At 51.7% G+C, this 15,835-nt stretch overlaps 11 protein-coding genes across 11 annotated transcripts; 7 read left to right on the top strand and 4 right to left on the bottom strand.

The window, feature by feature from the left end:
* Positions 1-3,048: 3,048 nt before the first annotated feature.
* B9G98_01483 (Eukaryotic peptide chain release factor subunit 1) lies at positions 3,049-4,347 on the bottom strand (the record flags this gene model as incomplete). The annotated part of the gene is made up of 1 exon (XM_024808041.1): positions 3,049-4,347. The coding sequence occupies one exon, from the start codon at positions 4,345-4,347 to the stop codon at positions 3,049-3,051; it is 1,299 nt and encodes a 432-aa protein (XP_024663809.1).
* Positions 4,348-4,635: 288 nt separating this feature from the next.
* On the top strand, positions 4,636-5,778 carry B9G98_01482 (Invasion protein 1; the record flags this gene model as incomplete). The annotated part of the gene is made up of 1 exon (XM_024808040.1): positions 4,636-5,778. The coding sequence occupies one exon, from the start codon at positions 4,636-4,638 to the stop codon at positions 5,776-5,778; it is 1,143 nt and encodes a 380-aa protein (XP_024663808.1).
* Positions 5,779-6,271: 493 nt separating this feature from the next.
* B9G98_01481 (2-methylcitrate dehydratase, mitochondrial) lies at positions 6,272-7,783 on the top strand (the record flags this gene model as incomplete). The annotated part of the gene is made up of 1 exon (XM_024808039.1): positions 6,272-7,783. One exon carries the CDS (start codon positions 6,272-6,274, stop codon positions 7,781-7,783), a length of 1,512 nt encoding a protein of 503 aa, XP_024663807.1.
* Positions 7,784-7,898: 115 nt separating this feature from the next.
* B9G98_01480 (Ubiquitin-conjugating enzyme E2 1) lies at positions 7,899-8,501 on the top strand (the record flags this gene model as incomplete). The annotated part of the gene is made up of 1 exon (XM_024808038.1): positions 7,899-8,501. One exon carries the CDS (start codon positions 7,899-7,901, stop codon positions 8,499-8,501), a length of 603 nt encoding a protein of 200 aa, XP_024663806.1.
* Positions 8,502-8,601: 100 nt separating this feature from the next.
* Positions 8,602-9,918, top strand: B9G98_01479 (26S protease regulatory subunit 4; the record flags this gene model as incomplete). The annotated part of the gene is made up of 1 exon (XM_024808037.1): positions 8,602-9,918. One exon carries the CDS (start codon positions 8,602-8,604, stop codon positions 9,916-9,918), a length of 1,317 nt encoding a protein of 438 aa, XP_024663805.1.
* Positions 9,909-10,796, bottom strand: B9G98_01478 (putative 3-hydroxyisobutyrate dehydrogenase, mitochondrial; the record flags this gene model as incomplete). Its single annotated transcript, XM_024808036.1, has 1 exon — positions 9,909-10,796. One exon carries the CDS (start codon positions 10,794-10,796, stop codon positions 9,909-9,911), a length of 888 nt encoding a protein of 295 aa, XP_024663804.1.
* Positions 10,797-11,254: 458 nt separating this feature from the next.
* On the top strand, positions 11,255-12,136 carry B9G98_01477 (Protein phosphatase 2C 1; the record flags this gene model as incomplete). The annotated part of the gene is made up of 1 exon (XM_024808035.1): positions 11,255-12,136. One exon carries the CDS (start codon positions 11,255-11,257, stop codon positions 12,134-12,136), a length of 882 nt encoding a protein of 293 aa, XP_024663803.1.
* Positions 12,137-12,162: 26 nt separating this feature from the next.
* On the bottom strand, positions 12,163-12,425 carry B9G98_01476 (hypothetical protein; the record flags this gene model as incomplete). Its single annotated transcript, XM_024808034.1, has 2 exons — positions 12,163-12,333; positions 12,387-12,425. The coding sequence occupies 2 exons, from the start codon at positions 12,423-12,425 to the stop codon at positions 12,163-12,165; spliced, it is 210 nt and encodes a 69-aa protein (XP_024663802.1).
* Positions 12,426-12,526: 101 nt separating this feature from the next.
* Positions 12,527-13,000, top strand: B9G98_01475 (ATP synthase subunit delta, mitochondrial; the record flags this gene model as incomplete). The annotated part of the gene is made up of 1 exon (XM_024808033.1): positions 12,527-13,000. The coding sequence occupies one exon, from the start codon at positions 12,527-12,529 to the stop codon at positions 12,998-13,000; it is 474 nt and encodes a 157-aa protein (XP_024663801.1).
* A 44-nt stretch (positions 13,001-13,044) lies between these two features.
* Positions 13,045-13,965, bottom strand: B9G98_01474 (hypothetical protein; the record flags this gene model as incomplete). The annotated part of the gene is made up of 1 exon (XM_024808032.1): positions 13,045-13,965. One exon carries the CDS (start codon positions 13,963-13,965, stop codon positions 13,045-13,047), a length of 921 nt encoding a protein of 306 aa, XP_024663800.1.
* A 470-nt stretch (positions 13,966-14,435) lies between these two features.
* B9G98_01473 (2-methylcitrate synthase, mitochondrial) lies at positions 14,436-15,797 on the top strand (the record flags this gene model as incomplete). Its single annotated transcript, XM_024808031.1, has 1 exon — positions 14,436-15,797. The coding sequence occupies one exon, from the start codon at positions 14,436-14,438 to the stop codon at positions 15,795-15,797; it is 1,362 nt and encodes a 453-aa protein (XP_024663799.1).
* Between the last annotated feature and the right edge of the window lie 38 nt (positions 15,798-15,835).

Here is a 15,835-nt window from a genome sequence, read left to right as displayed (position 1 = left end):
AGGTTCACCTACGGAAACCTTGTTACGACTTGTACTTCCTCTAAATGACCAAGTTTGTCCAGCTTCTGCGACTTCGTTGCGGTTGCCCACAAGTGAATTCGCATCCGGAGGCCTCACTAAGCCATTCAATCGGTAGTAACGACGGGCGGTGTGTACAAAGGGCAGGGACGTAATCAACGCAAGCTGATGACTTGCGCTTACTAGGAATTCCTCGTTCAAGAGCAAAAATTGCAAAGCTCTATCCCCAGCACGACGCAGTTTAACAAGATTACCCAATCCTCTCGGACAAGGTTATGTACTCGCTGGCTGCGTCAGTGTAGCGCGCGTGCGGCCCAGAACGTCTAAGGGCATCACAGACCTGTTATTGCCTCGAACTTCCATCGAATTGTCTCCGATAGTCCCTCTAAGAAGCTGATACTCAACAAATTGTTGACCCAGCTATTTAGTAGGTCAAGGTCTCGTTCGTTATCGCAATTAAGCAGACAAATCACTCCACCAACTAAGAACGGCCATGCACCACCACCCACAAAATCAAGAAAGAGCTCTCAATCTGTCAATCCTTATTGTGTCTGGACCTGGTGAGTTTCCCCGTGTTGAGTCAAATTAAGCCGCAGGCTCCACTCCTGGTGGTGCCCTTCCGTCAATTCCTTTAAGTTTCAGCCTTGCGACCATACTCCCCCCAGAACCTAAAAACTTTGATTTCTCACGAGGTGCCGAACGAGCTAAAATAACTACCCGTCCGATCCCTAGTCGGCATAGTTTACGGTTAAGACTACGACGGTATCTAATCGTCTTCGATCCCCTAACTTTCGTTCTTGATTAATGAAAACATCCTTGGCAAATGCTTTCGCAATAGTTAGTCTTCAATAAATCCAAGAATTTCACCTCTGACTATTGAATACTGATGCCCCCGACTGTCCCTATTAATCATTACGACGGTCCTAGAAACCAACAAAATAGAACCATACGTCCTATTCTATTATTCCATGCTAATATATTCGAGCGAAACGCCTGCTTTGAACACTCTAATTTTCTCACAGTAAATGGCCTGACCTTTCTGCCACGCGGTTAAACGCAACAGACGTCCAGGCAAAAAGAATCAAGAGTTCCAGTACGCACCGTGAGGTGGACCAGACTCCCAATCCCAAGTTTCAACTACGAGCTTTTTAACTGCAACAACTTTAATATACGCTATTGGAGCTGGAATTACCGCGGCTGCTGGCACCAGACTTGCCCTCCAATTGTTCCTCGATAAGTGGTTTAAATTGTTCTCATTCCAATTACAAGACCAAAGGCCCTGTATCGTTATTTATTGTCACTACCTCCCCGTGTCAGGATTGGGTAATTTGCGCGCCTGCTGCCTTCCTTGGATGTGGTAGCCGTTTCTCAGGCTCCCTCTCCGGAATCGAACCCTAATTCCCCGTTACCCGTTGATACCATGGTAGGCCTCTATCCTACCATCGACAGTTGATAGGGCAGAAATTTGAATGAACCAGCGCCAGCACAAAGGCAATGCGCTTCGAGAAGTTATCATGAATCACCAAAAAGTCCGAAGACATTGGTTTTTTATCTAATAAATACATCCCAGACGGGATTTTACGCATGTATTAGCTCTAGAATTACCACGGTTATCCATGTAGTAATGCACTATCAAATAAACGATAACTGATTTAATGAGCCATTCGCAGTTTCACTGTATAGATTGCTTATACTTAGACATGCATGGCTTAATCTTTGAGACAAGCATATGACTACTGGCAGGATCAACCAGATAACTATCTTCAACAGTCAAGAGACTGCCTAGTTTCCGAAGAAACATAGTTTTTCAAAGTTCGTGTTTCCACCCAGTCTCTGCATTGTCAGTTGTTACACTGTCAACACATCAACTGCATCCAATTGCCTTTTTGAGTTCCTCAGTTATAGTCCGCTAAGCAGAGCTTAGCATCAATAACTTGAGAGGAGGTTTCTGTCTACAAATCACGACTAAAGTCGGCTATCTGTAGCAGCATGCCCCCGAGTGTTTCCCTGTAAATTCTTGCCATCGGCTAGTAATCCACAGAACCCATCAGTGCTTTACATAGCGCAGTGCTTGTAAAGACCGTTTAGGTAAACACCTTTGTAAGGTTGTGCTTGAGATTTCGTCGTCAAACGAATCAACTCTTTTCACAACCAAACTCGGCTGCGTTTGAAAAGAAACCAGACTAACCGTTTCCGATTTCATCTTTTGCTTTTTCAAGCTTTTTTATTTTCTTTCCATGAAGGTCATTTTGGCATTATTGAAGTCAAACTTGGGTAATCATAAGGTTTAGTAATACTTTACATCTGCAGGGTCTTCAAAAAAACTGTGGAAAAAACTGTAGATATTATGAATCAGGTAGATATGCTGAATGTGCGCGATAAATCCGCCCGAGTCTCAGTTCCTATACGTTTATGGTTACCATTAGTTGTCATTATAATAGCTTTTGGTCATTCTGAATATAGGTGGTGTTTGGCGAGTACTGTGAGGGTTCAGCTCAAGGTGCACAATTTAGTTAAGTGTTAATATCAGTGATAAGGACGAATATTCGATGATTAGTTGAGGTTGTGCTTATACTTGAGCAACACTGTGTACCGTTGCTTTATTATTATGGGACGTCCCATGCCGTCGGCGGAGGGTCTAAAAAAAGCCAAAGGCAAATGAATGTTTTGCATGTTTCTTTCGAAGAACCAACCTTTCATTTCCCTGTCTAGAGTCTGAGTCTTGTTGTCTGTATCATTTCGTTGTTTCTGTGAGTTTATATACTTAGAGTACAGCAAGGTTGGTAGTACAGCGATGTGATAGCAAAATAACCCACCTAGGTGGTTGTATTCTGTAAGAAATCTTATCGGCTACCAGAAGGCTGAAAGAGGCCTAAACTCGACCTAAAAAAACACAGGAAATACATTTTAATAGAACCTACACGATGCAGGACTATATGTTTTAATAAGATACCCTAGAAGAGCAGTTCAGGGAAAAAGCTCAGGTTGACAGTATCACCCAAATCATTAGCGGAGGTATGCGGACAGTCCTCAGATGTAGTCATCGTCGTCGTCAAAATACTCGTCCTCGCTGTCTTCGACCAGCTGTTCGAAGTTGACCTTGTAGCGAAGCAACGCGCCAACACCACCAAAGCCACGAACGAACTGAGAGCCTTCAGCAGAGCGATCAGTAACGAACTCAAGAGTGCAGCCAAATTCGTGATAGTTTTCAGCAAGCCACTCAACGAATGCTTGACTAGAGACGATCTCCATTTCAGAGCCGTCGCTAGCAATCAAATAAGACTCAGTCGGGGCGTCCTTCTCTGCGAAGGCAATCTGCTCATTACCCTCAGAGTCCTTCAAAACGTAGCGCATAAGGGTTAAATCTTCATAAACAATGACGGTATCCGCGGCACCGAGATCCATAGCCTTCAAAGTTTCATCGTAGCCATAACAGAAGAGGCCAGAATCCTTTGCAATTTCCTCAAAATAGTTGTTCAAAAGTTTCTTCTCTTGCACGAATTTAACATTAGAGAGGGTCTCAGCTGACAGCTCGATGGCCTGATTGAAGCCGTTTTCACCACCGTAGGAGACATCGACGATTTTAATGATTTTAGCAGCCAGACGAGGATCAAACATATCAGAGGTGGAGAGCTCCGTCTTGAAATCAGCTGAACCAGCCAGCACCAGGCCCGCGACATTGACTTTATCGTTTGTGATAAAGTTTTGGACAGCAACCTCAGTGACCTTACGGACATAATTGTGGCGTTTTTCCTCACGCAAACGGGCAAAACGCACGGCGGACTGACCACCACGGCCGTGCTTCTTGGGTAAGTCAACAGTGAACTTGTGAAGGATATCCCGAGTGTTTCCGGACAGGGTTCCGAACAGAGCACCTTGACCATCCATAATGATGAAGCCAAACTTGTCGTCATTCTCGAGCAGCTCAGCGAGAGCTTCCGTGTGGAAGCGAGAGTCGCACATGTATAGGGAGGTGTTGATAGGTTTGTGGGGCTCGAAATCGATAGTGAGCTTTTTGATTTTGCCATCTTCGGTCATGGCTTCACCACAGTAAATGACAAGGCCATTAGGGGGCACCCTATTGTACATCTTCAGTCGTCCCTGAGTTGAGGTGATAGCAGAAAGAACACTGAGACGGTTAACACGCGACTTGATATTGCTGGCAGTACCGTACTCATCGGTTAACATTTTTGAGGTGAGCGAGACCTGTGACTTGGGAGGCATGATGAGTGAAATCATGGAGGTACCGTTTCCTCGAGCCGCCTCAAGACTCTTGATCAGCTTCTTGACCTTCCAGATCTCGATATTCTTATCGGCTTGACTCGACATTGAAAAATTATCTAGACAACCCAGGCCCGCTGACCTAATTAAGTTTTAGTTTTCAGAGGGGGTGGTAAGGCAGAAAAAGAGGAAAAAAAAAACCTGGCGAAAAAAATGTGGTTAAAATATAGGAATATAGCCAAAGTGTGATATCTCATAAGGGGCAAACCTAGTTACCTAAAGAGGATCAAGTTTCTTGTGGCGCTGCTTAAAATATCGCGCTTCCGGCCAGATTGCTTTTGCCGTTAAGAATTATTACCTAAACGGCGTCTCCTCTTTTCGAACCTGATTTCGACAATGGAAAGCGACAGTGACACCGAGCGTCCACAGAGCCAAGACGAGAAGAAGGTGAAGTCACGCCGTCCTCCTAATAATGCATTTCGACAGCAGCGCTTGAAAGCCTGGCAGCCGATCCTGACACCGCGCACCGTGCTTCCACTGTTTTTCTCGGTCGCGGCGCTGTTTGCCCTGTTTGGTGGCCTTTTGATTTGGTCGAGTGTTATTGTCCAGGAGATCGTCATCGATTACACTGAGTGTGCGTACAAAGCCACCTCTGATTTCTCCGATATGAAGTCCAGTGATATATTGTATCATTTCAAAGATAACAGTTCCCCGAGACATGCCACCCAGTGGAAATTTGTGAATGGAACGGATTCCAACAACGAGCCCGTATGCACGCTACGTTTTGATATTCCCACGGAGATGGGCTCGCCGGTTTATATGTTTTATCGCATGACAAACTTCTATCAAAACCACCGTCGGTATGTTCTGAGTTACAACGAGAACCAACTAGAGGGCAAGCCGGAGACCAACAAGACCCTGAAGGACAAGGACGACTGCAAGCCGCTGATTTTGGCTCCCGACGGACGTCCCTACTACCCATGTGGTTTGATCTCCAACTCGCTTTTCAACGATACGTTCGCGTCGCCCGTGAATGAGGAGAATGGCACTACCTATGACATGACAACCAACGGAATTGCTTGGCCCACTGACCGGAACCGGTTCAAGAAGACACAGTACAACAATTCTCAAGTGGTGCCTCCTCCCAACTGGGCCAAGATGTACCCCGATGGCTACACGGACGAGAATCCCATTCCCGACATTTCACAGTGGGAGGAGTTCCAGAATTGGATGCGTACTGCTGCTCTGCCGACGTTTTCCAAGCTTGCTCGTCGCAATGACACCACAGCGTTGCAGCCGGGCACCTATACAGTCGACATTGTTCAGAACTTCGATACTACGCTCTACAGGGGCAAAAAGATGCTTGTGCTATCAACGCGGTCTGCGATTGGTGGCCGCAACAACTTCCTGGGCATTGCCTACGTCGTTGTTGCCGGGCTATGTGCGGCTCTCGGCATTGTGTTCCTGATCCAGCATTTGGTCAAGCCCCGACGTATGGGTGACCACACTTATTTGTCGTGGAACAGCGAAAGAAAGTGAGGCTTGTTTGGTTTTGGAAGCATTTATTTAGTATTTTTTAAAAATTTTTAGGCTAGTGTCGGATGTCTTGTTTTCTCGCCGCGAACGAGCCCTGGCCCAGATCAACCGGCTGTGGTTGAAAAAAAACCCTTCCCAACCTCAAACGTGGTTCTGAACACCGTGGCCCTAACCCCAACAGTACGCTTGGCAGATGTCCGCTTTCGGGTCCGGGGGACAGTGCGGACGAAAGGATTCCGAACCAACTCTTGGGTAGAAGCTGAACCGGCCGGGCAGGTGCTTCCTTAATGCATGCATGGGATTACAACACGATGATTCAATGAACCGTTAACTTAAATCCGAGGAATTTACACGCAGCCAGCCAGAATGGCCTCACCTTCGACCTTGTGCAGACACATGCACCCCTCCTTTGTAGTTCATGCAGGCTATCATCTAATGAAAAATCTTGGGTCTATATAAATTCCCAAACACCTGGCAGATCGCAAACTCCACACATATGCTCCACCGTCGTCTTGCTGCCTTGGCCCCTCGAGTTTCAGCTAGAATGTCTTCCACCATTATGACCGATAACGTTCGCCCCAACGTTGACAAGGAGGTTCAGGACATTGCCGACTACGTCCACGATTTCAAGGTCGACTCCCCAGTTGCGTGGGAGACTGCTCGTCTGTGTTTGCTCGACACCCTCGGCTGCGGTCTTGAGGCCCTCAAGTACCCCCAGCCTAATGCCATCGTCAAGCCTGTTGTTCCCGGAACCATTGTCCCCAACGGTACCCGTGTCCCTGGTACTGACATCACTTTGGACCCCATTCGGGGTGCGTTTGCCATTGGCACCATCATTCGCTGGCTTGATTTCAATGACTGCTGGCTTGCTGCCGAGTGGGGTCATCCTTCGGACAACTTGGGTGCCATTTTGGCTGTTGCCGACTGGCAAACCCGCCTTGCCAAGGCCACCAACGGCAAGGAGGGCAAGCTCTTCAAGGTTAAGGATGTTCTTGAGGGTATGATCAAGGCCCATGAGATTCAGGGCTGCCTTGCTCTCGAGAACTCTTACAACCGCGTTGGTCTGGACCACGTTGTCCTGGTCAAGGTTGCTTCCACCGCTGTTGTTTCCAAGATGCTTGGTCTCAACCGCGAGCAGACGGCTGACGCCGTTTCTCAGGCCTGGGTCGATGGTCAGGCTCTGCGCACCTACCGCCATGCTCCAAACACCATGTCTCGCAAGTCGTGGGCTGCTGGTGATGCGTGCTCTCGTGCTGTTAACCTTGCTCTGCTGGTTAAGGGCGGTGAGGGCGGCATGCCCTCTATCCTGTCTGCCAAGACTTGGGGTTTCTACGACGTTCTTTTCAAGGGCCAGCCCTTCAAGTTCCAGCGTCCTTACGGCTCCTACGTTATGGAGAACGTTCTGTTCAAGATCTCTTTCCCTGCTGAGTTCCATGCCCAGACCGCTGCTGAGGCTGCCATGACCTTGCACCACAAGCTCAAGGAGATGGGCAAGACCGCCGAGGACATCAAGAGCGTCCGCATTCGCACCCAGGAGGCTGCCATGCGCATCATCGACAAGAAGGGTCCTTTGCACAACTACGCTGACCGTGATCACTGCATCCAATACATGGTTGCTATTCCTCTTATCCACGGCCGCCTCACTGCTGACGACTACACTGACGAGGTCGCCAAGGATCCCCGCATTGATTCTCTCCGTGAGAAGATGACCTGCGTCGAGGACCAGCGCTTCTCTGAGGAGTACCACGCTCCCGAGAAGCGTTACATTGGCAACGCTCTGCAGATCACCTTGAACGACGGCACTGTTTTGGACGATGTTGAGGTCAACTACCCCATTGGCCACCGCAAGCGTCGTGAGGAGGGTACCCCTGTCTTGCTTGAGAAGTTTGAGCGTCACCTCCGCGGCCGTCTCCCCGAGGACCAGGTCCAGAAGATCCTTGCCGCCTCCGGTGAGAACGTCGGCGAGCTCGATGTCGACGAGTACGTCAACCTCTACGTCAAAAACTAAAGTAAAAGTACACCCAGTATATAACTTTTAACTAGGTTTATGAAACACAAAATGATCCGTACGGTGTAATTATAATACATTTCTCCCAGATTCCAAGAGATCTCCTGCTTACCAAATGTCGAAACGGCTGCTACGAGATATCCAGTCAATTAAGGAGGACCAGGACTGGAAATTCACGGTCACACCTAGCGAATCGGACATCAGCCAGCTTCGGGCCACGTTCGAAGGACCAAGCAACTCGCCGTACGACGGAGGCGTCTTTGTGGTTGATATTTCCGTGCCGAACGAGTACCCCCTGAAACCGCCCAAGGTCAAGTTTGAAACCCGGTTGTTCCACCCGAACGTGTCGTCCCAGACCGGAGCAATTTGTTTGGATATTCTCAAAAATGCATGGACTCCTGTCTACACCATCAAGAGCATTCTGATTTCTCTGCAACAGCTTCTGGACTCGCCGAACCCCAGCGACCCCCAGGATGCAGAGGTTGCGGCTGTCTACCTCAAGGACCGCAACCAGTTTGATATCACGGCTGCCCAGTGGACTCGTCAGTATGCACAGCCCGCCGCGACCGGTCCCAAAATTGACCAAGCTTCGCTGGATCGGTTTGCGTCGATGGGATTCCCTCCGGAGCAGGTTGCTCCTGTTATGGAGAAGCTCGGCCTCGAGCGGGTAGAAGACGACGACCAGGTCAATCGTGTAGTCGAGGCTCTCTTGCAGTGAGCTTGTCGTCTTTGTAGCGTGTTTTTTAATCTAAACCCTATCATATATATATCCTCACTCCAAACCACCTTTGGGCTTACTCACCAAGTGGCAATCAACCATGGGACAGGGTCAGAGTGGCATTGGCGATAGAAAGAACAAAGGCAAGAAGAATGAAAAGCCTAAACCCAAGTATGAACCCCCTGTTCACACGCGGTCTCTGAGAAAGAAGAAGAAGGGCCCCGACAGTGCGCAGAAGCTCCCAAGTGTGTATCCGGCCACGCGGTGTCGGTTGAAACTTCTCAAACTTGAGCGAATCAAGGATCATTTGCTGCTGGAGGAGGAGTTTGTTCAAAATCAGGAGCGCCTGAGGCCTACTGAAGACAAAATTGCCGACGAGCGCCAAAAGGTGGACGAAATGCGCGGTTCACCCATGACGGTAGGCACTCTCGAGGAGCTGGTCGACGACGACCATGCTATTGTGTCCACCTCCACTGGGCCCGAGTACTATGTTAGTATTCGCTCGTTTGTCGACAAGGACCCGCTAGAGCCTGGATGTACGGTTCTGCTTCATCAGAAATCCGTGTCGGTCGTGGGCACTCTCCAAGACGACGCAGACCCAATGGTGTCGGTTATGAAGATCGACAAGGCTCCTACCGAAAGCTACTCTGATATTGGTGGACTGGAGCAGCAAATCCAAGAAATCAAAGAGGCAGTCGAGCTGCCACTAACTCACCCAGAGCTGTACGAGGAGATGGGTATCAAGCCGCCAAAGGGTGTTATTCTGTATGGTGCACCCGGTACCGGAAAGACTTTGCTAGCCAAGGCAGTAGCAAACCAAACGTCTGCGTCATTTTTGCGCATTGTGGGCTCTGAACTTATTCAAAAGTATCTCGGTGATGGCCCTCGGCTGTGCAGGCAGATTTTCCAGATTGCTGGCGAAAACGCCCCTAGCATTGTGTTCATTGACGAGATTGATGCCATCGGATCCAAACGCTACGAGTCGACGTCCGGCGGTGAGCGGGAGATCCAGCGGACAATGCTGGAGCTGCTGAACCAACTGGATGGATTCGACGATCGCGGCGACGTCAAGGTCATCATGGCGACGAACAAAATGGAGAGTCTGGACCCGGCGCTGATTCGACCAGGACGTATTGACCGCAAGATTCTGTTCGAAAACCCGGATTCAGTGACCAAGCGCAAGATTCTGTCTATCCACACCTCGAAAATGTCACTGGCCGAGGACGTGGATCTGGATGAGATTGTCACCTCTAAAGACGATCTATCTGGTGCCGATATCAAGGCGATCTGCACCGAGGCTGGTCTCCTCGCGCTGCGTGAACGCCGTATGAAGGTTACCGCCCAGGACTTTAGCTCGGCTAAAGAGCGGGTGATGAAAAACAAGATTGAAGAGAACCTCGAGGGTCTTTATTTGTGATCTAATAGCGTCTTATATAGAATGCTCATATCTTTTTTACCCAAACCGGCCTCGCTAAGAGCAGTGTAAACTGCCGGAGCGTGTTTGCCAAGCGGCAGATCCATGGCGGCCCCCTGGGCGGCCTCCACGGCCAACAGCAGGTCCTTGCGGCACAGGTCAACGGCAAATCCGTTTTCGTAGTCGCGAGAACTAGGCGTGTTGGCATCGACACCGGGAACAGGGTTGTTGACTCGGGAGGACCAGGACTGGCCGGAGGAGACGTCGACGAGCTGAGAAAAAGTCGCGAGATCCAGGCCCAGGTGTTTAGCCAGGGCGAATCCCTCAGAGGTGGCGAGGTTGGTCAATGCCAGAATATAGTTGTTGGCCAATTTCGCAGCCAACCCGGACGACTGCTGGCCACAGGCAAACAGGCGCTTGCCCATAAGCTCCAGAGCGACCTGCAGCGAGCCCTCAATTTCGGGCGCACCCACCATAAACGTGAGAGTGCCGGCCTTTGCACCGGCTGTACCACCCGACACAGGTGCGTCGACGAACCTGTGGCCAGCGGCCGCGACCTTGGATGCGACGGCGCGCGAAGTAGCGATGTCGATGGTGGACGAGTCGATGAATTGTTTCTGGCCGTCGCGACCCACGGCCGCCACGATCTCGTTAAACACGCCAGAAACGTGCTTGCCCATAGGAAGCATGGTTATGACCGTGTCGGCGTTGGCGGCGACCTCGCTGACCCGCGAAGCCTTGATAGCGCCAGGAACGAGATCAGCCTGAGCCGGGGCGACGTCGAAAACGTGCAGAGTGTCAGAGGGCTTCATTTTGGCGGCAATGTTGCGGGCCATGTTGAGACCCATTGCACCCAGGCCAATGAACCCGAATCTTGTCATGTGTTGCTGGAATCAAAAGGCCAAGTGTGGGGTTTCTGTTTTACCGGCCGCTGCTTTTCAGGGTAAGGGTGCATGCCGGAACCCCAGCCTGGCGGCCTGCTGGTGAGTTTGTCGAAAAGAGGGGCTGGGGCGGAATAATGTATTTGCAAGCCTATCGGGTGCATAGAGTGCCAAGACTTGTGTACCAATCCGCGACCATGCATGCTGCGGGTGTCCAGGCCAGCTCTCGGACCGCCCTCTCCTCGAGCTTTCCCCTTTGACTGTTTTCCCAACCGCTCACCATCCAACCTCCCCACACACACCAGATGGCTATAGGGGTGCGGAGTAGCCGCCGATTAGTCACGACTTAGTCTCTGGACGGCCTGGAAAAAATACGAGTTCAAAGAGAGATTTGAGCGAGAGAACCAGCGGCCAAAACTCCCGAGGAACTGAATCAGTTGAATCCGAAATAGTGCGGTATGCGTAAGGTATTCAACCGCAGAAACAAACCGGGCAGCAGATCGCAGAGTCCTTGGCGGTCTTCCTCGTCTGATTCGAGCTCAACAAAAGCGCTTCCTGAGGCGGCGGCCGGGCCTTACTGGGTCGGTGTGGCCTCGGACTGTAATTCAAGATACCGCAAGTCGATGGAAGACTCGCACACCTGGCGCCTCAAGTACATGGACGAGCCAGACAGCGGCTTTTTTGCCGTGTTCGATGGCCACGCTGGCGCCCAAGCCGCTACCTACTGCTGCAAGGTGATTCCTTACACGCTTGCGCAGGAGCTGCGTGAAAAAGAAGCGACGGCGCCGCAGGCGCTATTCAAGACGTTCAAAAGCATAGACAAGCAACTCGAGGATCAAAACATCAAAAATTCCGGCAGCACGGCAGCCGTTGCGCTCGTCCGCACAGAAGGTGACGGCAGGGGACGGCGACTGTACGTTGCGAATGTCGGAGACACGCGGGTGGTTCTGAATCGCGGCGGCAAAGCGCTGCGGTTGTCGTACGACCACCGGGGAGGCGACGCCAACGAAGGCAAGCGTATCTATAATGCGGGCGGCTTGCTTATGAACGGACGTGTAAATGGAGTCCTCGCCGTCACCAGAGCATTGGGCGATCTGTACATGAAGGAGTATGTGGTTGGCGATCCCTACACCACAGAAACCGCGCTTGGTCCCTACGACGAGCAGCTGATTATTGCCTGCGATGGACTGTGGGACGTGTGCAGCGACCAGAAGGCCGTCGACCTCATCAAAAAGCTGTCCAGCCCCGAGGAAGCCAGCAAGCGGCTGCTGCAGTACGCCCTGGACAACTTCAGCACAGACAACCTGACGGTCATGGTGATCAATCTCGCCGAAAACTAGTGTACGATTACTTGAAAAATAAATATTTAATTCTGATGAAGCCCTTGCCTTATTTCCAGTTCCACGAGGTCCAGTTGCTTTTGGTAGTCGTGAATGCACTTGTTTAGTTCGGAGACGTCTACCCCAGCATTTGGAACCAGCCGCCCTCGTTCGCTACCCAGCTTGAGCACCAGGTCCCCGCTTGCTTCTAAAATCGACTATGTTAGCGCGCCCGTGCTTTTAGCGACCTCCGTCCCGCTCGAATACTTACGTCCACGGCCTCCTCCAGCGATTTCGACGGTTCTGACATAACGGTACAATCCCCCCCTGAACTGGGGTAAAAGAAAGGGTTGGCTGGAGAGTTGAAAAAAAACCCGATTTGTCATCGGCACTACTCGACCAATCATTACTATGTTTCGGACTCTGTCGCGGTCGGTTTCTATTGCCACTCCCCGCCTCGCCCGTGGCTATGCTGAGGCCTCTGCGTCTAACGTGTTGAAGCTGTCGTTCGCTCTGCCCGACAACGCTCTGTACAAGGTCGCCGAAGTCACCCAGGTCAACCTTCCCACCACCGCCGGCAACATCGGTGTTTTGGCCAACCACGTCCCCACCATTGAGGAGCTTACCCCCGGTGTTATTGAGGTTATCCAGGGCAGCGAGACCAAGCAGTTCTTTGTCCCCGGCGGCTTTGCTTCTGTGTCTCCCAACTCTGAGCTCAACATCAACGCTATCGATGCCTACCCGCTTGAGGACTTTTCTGCCTCCGAGGCCAAGAACCTGCTTTCCGAGGCCCAGAAGAACGCTAGCTCTTCCGACGAGGCCGTTGCTGCCCAGGCCAAGATCGAGGTCGACGTCCTCGAGGCCCTGGTCGCGGTTGCCAAATAGATCTATGCCATGAAAAATTTAAACCTGAGTATCTATTAATTGGTTTAGCTAAACTCGAACGGCTCGTATGCCCGATACTTTTTCTTCCTGATGTATAGTTTATACATTTTGAGCGCGCCAACGCATCCGGCAACCCCCAGACTGAGCTTGACCAGGAGCCCGGTCCACGGCGAAGATTTCCTGGTCTGGCCGGCAAAGTTCCCGGCATATTGAGGGGACTGGGCCGGCTTATTGGGAGCCTGGTAGTCCAGTTCTGTAACTCGCACGCTGTAAATGTCGTGTCTTTCGGAAAGCTGGCCCGTGGATGCTGAAAACGCAAGGCGCTTGGCGCCATCAAGATTGTACGGCAGGGAAAACGCCTTGTCGAAGCGCCCCTTGTGGTTGATTTCGACCGAAAGCTCGCCGCCTTGGTAGCGGATCTTCATTTTCGTGTTGCTAGCCGGATTGTGCAGACCGCGGACACTGTATCCGGCCAGCTCGTTGGCCTTGCCGTCATTGTCGTTATCGTAGCCCTGGCGCCCGTCGTTTTGCATCAGCACGACGTAGGGGAAGGCCTTTCCGGGGCGGTGGTTGCGATAAGTGTCGATCAAAATAGCAGTGCCCATGAAATAGTCCTTGAGCCCAAACACGCTTCCCTCGGCAACTTCCTGGTCCGGAGACAGCAGCCAAACCGCCATACCGTCGCCGTAGAGCGAGTTCCCGGCGCCCTCGATCTTGAATTCGACTTCAATCTCAAAGTTCTCGGCTGGAATTAGCTCCCGCGCATACAGAAAGCCCCGTTGATCAGGCTGATCCGCCGTCAGCCGCGCATAGGACTTTGCCAGCACGGCCGAGCCGCCGTAAATATAATTGTCATTTTCATAGTCGTGACTGATGAACGGATATTCCAGCGCCAGACTGTCCACAATCCGGTCTGCTGCAGCGTACGCCCACAGAGCTCCTTGGACCACCCTGCTTACTTTCATGTGCTTGGAGCTTGTCAAACCTTCGAGAGGCGCTGGGCAGGCCAAAAAGAGGCGGGGCCGAGCAACGGCGGTTTGGCGAAAAGAGGCACAATGAACCCCAAACAAACAGTACACTGCGTTTAATCAATCAAAAAAAATACCGCTTGATGCATTTCAACTTTCCAGACCGCTGTACGTTTCGACGTGGAGCATGCATTCCTGCATGTGGGGAGGTTCGCTGGTGATTGTCCGTCCACGGAGCCGGTCTCGTTGGGGGCAGAAATATCAACAATGTCGGCCCCATACGGGGCTCGGAGCAACCCACGCGTGTGTCTGCAGCGCCTAGTTCAATTGTTTCAACATTTAATTATCTCGGTTCAGCTGCCGCGTCGGACTTTTCTCGCCTCTAGCCAGCCTAGGGGCTTGAGTATAAAAGGTGCTGCCCGTACCCTACCCCACTTTCCAGGTTTCCATCTAGTTTTCAAATCGAAATGTACGCTCGCAAACTTGCTCCTCTGAGCCGCAATGGCGTGCGTTACACCTCTTCTCTCAAATCTGCGCTGAAGGACTCTATCCCTGCCAAGGTTGAGCTCCTCAAGAAGGTCAAGTCTGAGTACGGTGACAAGTCGATGGGCGAGGCCACCGTCGCAGCTGCCTTGGGTGGTATGCGCGGTCTCAAGTCCCTGGTCTGGGAGGGTTCTTTCCTCGATGCCAACGAGGGTATCCGCTTCCACGGCAAGACCATTGCCGAGTGCCGCGAGATCCTGCCCAAGCACAATGGCAAAGGTGAGATGACCCCCGAGGCCATGTTCTGGTTCTTGCTTACCGGTAAGGTGCCTTCCAACGAGCAGTCTGCTGAGTTCTCGCGCTTCCTGGCCGAGAACGGTGAGATCCCAGACTACATTGAGCGTCTGCTCAACTCGCTGCCTGCCGAGACCCACCCCATGACCCAGTTTGTCATTGCGGTGGCTGCTCTCAACAACGAGTCTTCGTTCGCCAAGGCCTATGAGAAGGGTATTCCCAAGACTTCGTACTGGGAGTATGTTTTCGACGACTCGCTCATCACGCTGGCCAAGTTGCCTGCCATTGCTGCCCGCATCTACCAGAATGCTTACCGCGGCGGTGGTGCTCTGCCCGGCAAGATCGACTTGAACGCCGATTGGTCGCTCAATTACGCCAACATGCTTGGTCTTGGCAACAAGGAGGGCTTTGTTGACTTGCTGCGCTTGTACATGGCTCTCCACGGTGACCACGAGGGCGGTAACGTCTCTGCCCATGCCACGCACCTGGTTGGCTCTGCTCTGTCCGACCCTATGCTGTCGTACTCTGCCGGTTTGGCTGGTCTTGCTGGACCTCTTCACGGTCTTGCTGCCCAGGAGGTTCTTCGTTTCGTTCTCGACATGAAGGCCAAGATCCCCGACCAGTACAACGAGAAGGACGTCAAGGACTTCCTGTGGTCGACGCTGAACGGCGGCCGCGTCATTCCCGGCTACGGTCACGCTGTTCTGCGCAAGCCCGATCCTCGTTTCGAGGCTCTCATGGACTTTGCCGACAACCGTCCCGAGGTCGCAGCCGACCCCGTGTTCCGGCTGGTCCGCGACCTCTCCAACATCGCCCCCGGTGTGTTGACCGAGCACGGCAAGACCAAGAATCCCTACCCCAACGTCGACTCGTCGTCGGGTGTGCTCTTCCACCACTACGGCGTCACCGAGACCAAGTACTACACTGTTGCGTTCGGCGTGTCTCGCGCCATTGGTCCTCTCGTCCAGCTGATCTGGGACCGCATTCTGGGCATGCCCATCGAGCGTCCCAAGTCGGTTACTCTGGAGAAGATCATGGAGTTTGCCAAGTAAATAAAAAAAAAGATAGTTTAAACATCTACATGAGACAA

This window comes from Wickerhamiella sorbophila, assembly GCF_002251995.1.
Source record: "Wickerhamiella sorbophila strain DS02 chromosome Unknown contig1, whole genome shotgun sequence".
Lineage (NCBI taxonomy): Eukaryota > Fungi > Ascomycota > Dipodascomycetes > Dipodascales > Trichomonascaceae > Wickerhamiella > Wickerhamiella sorbophila.
Note: the sequence above shows the minus strand (reverse complement) of the source record. Positions and strands in the feature narration are given on the sequence as shown.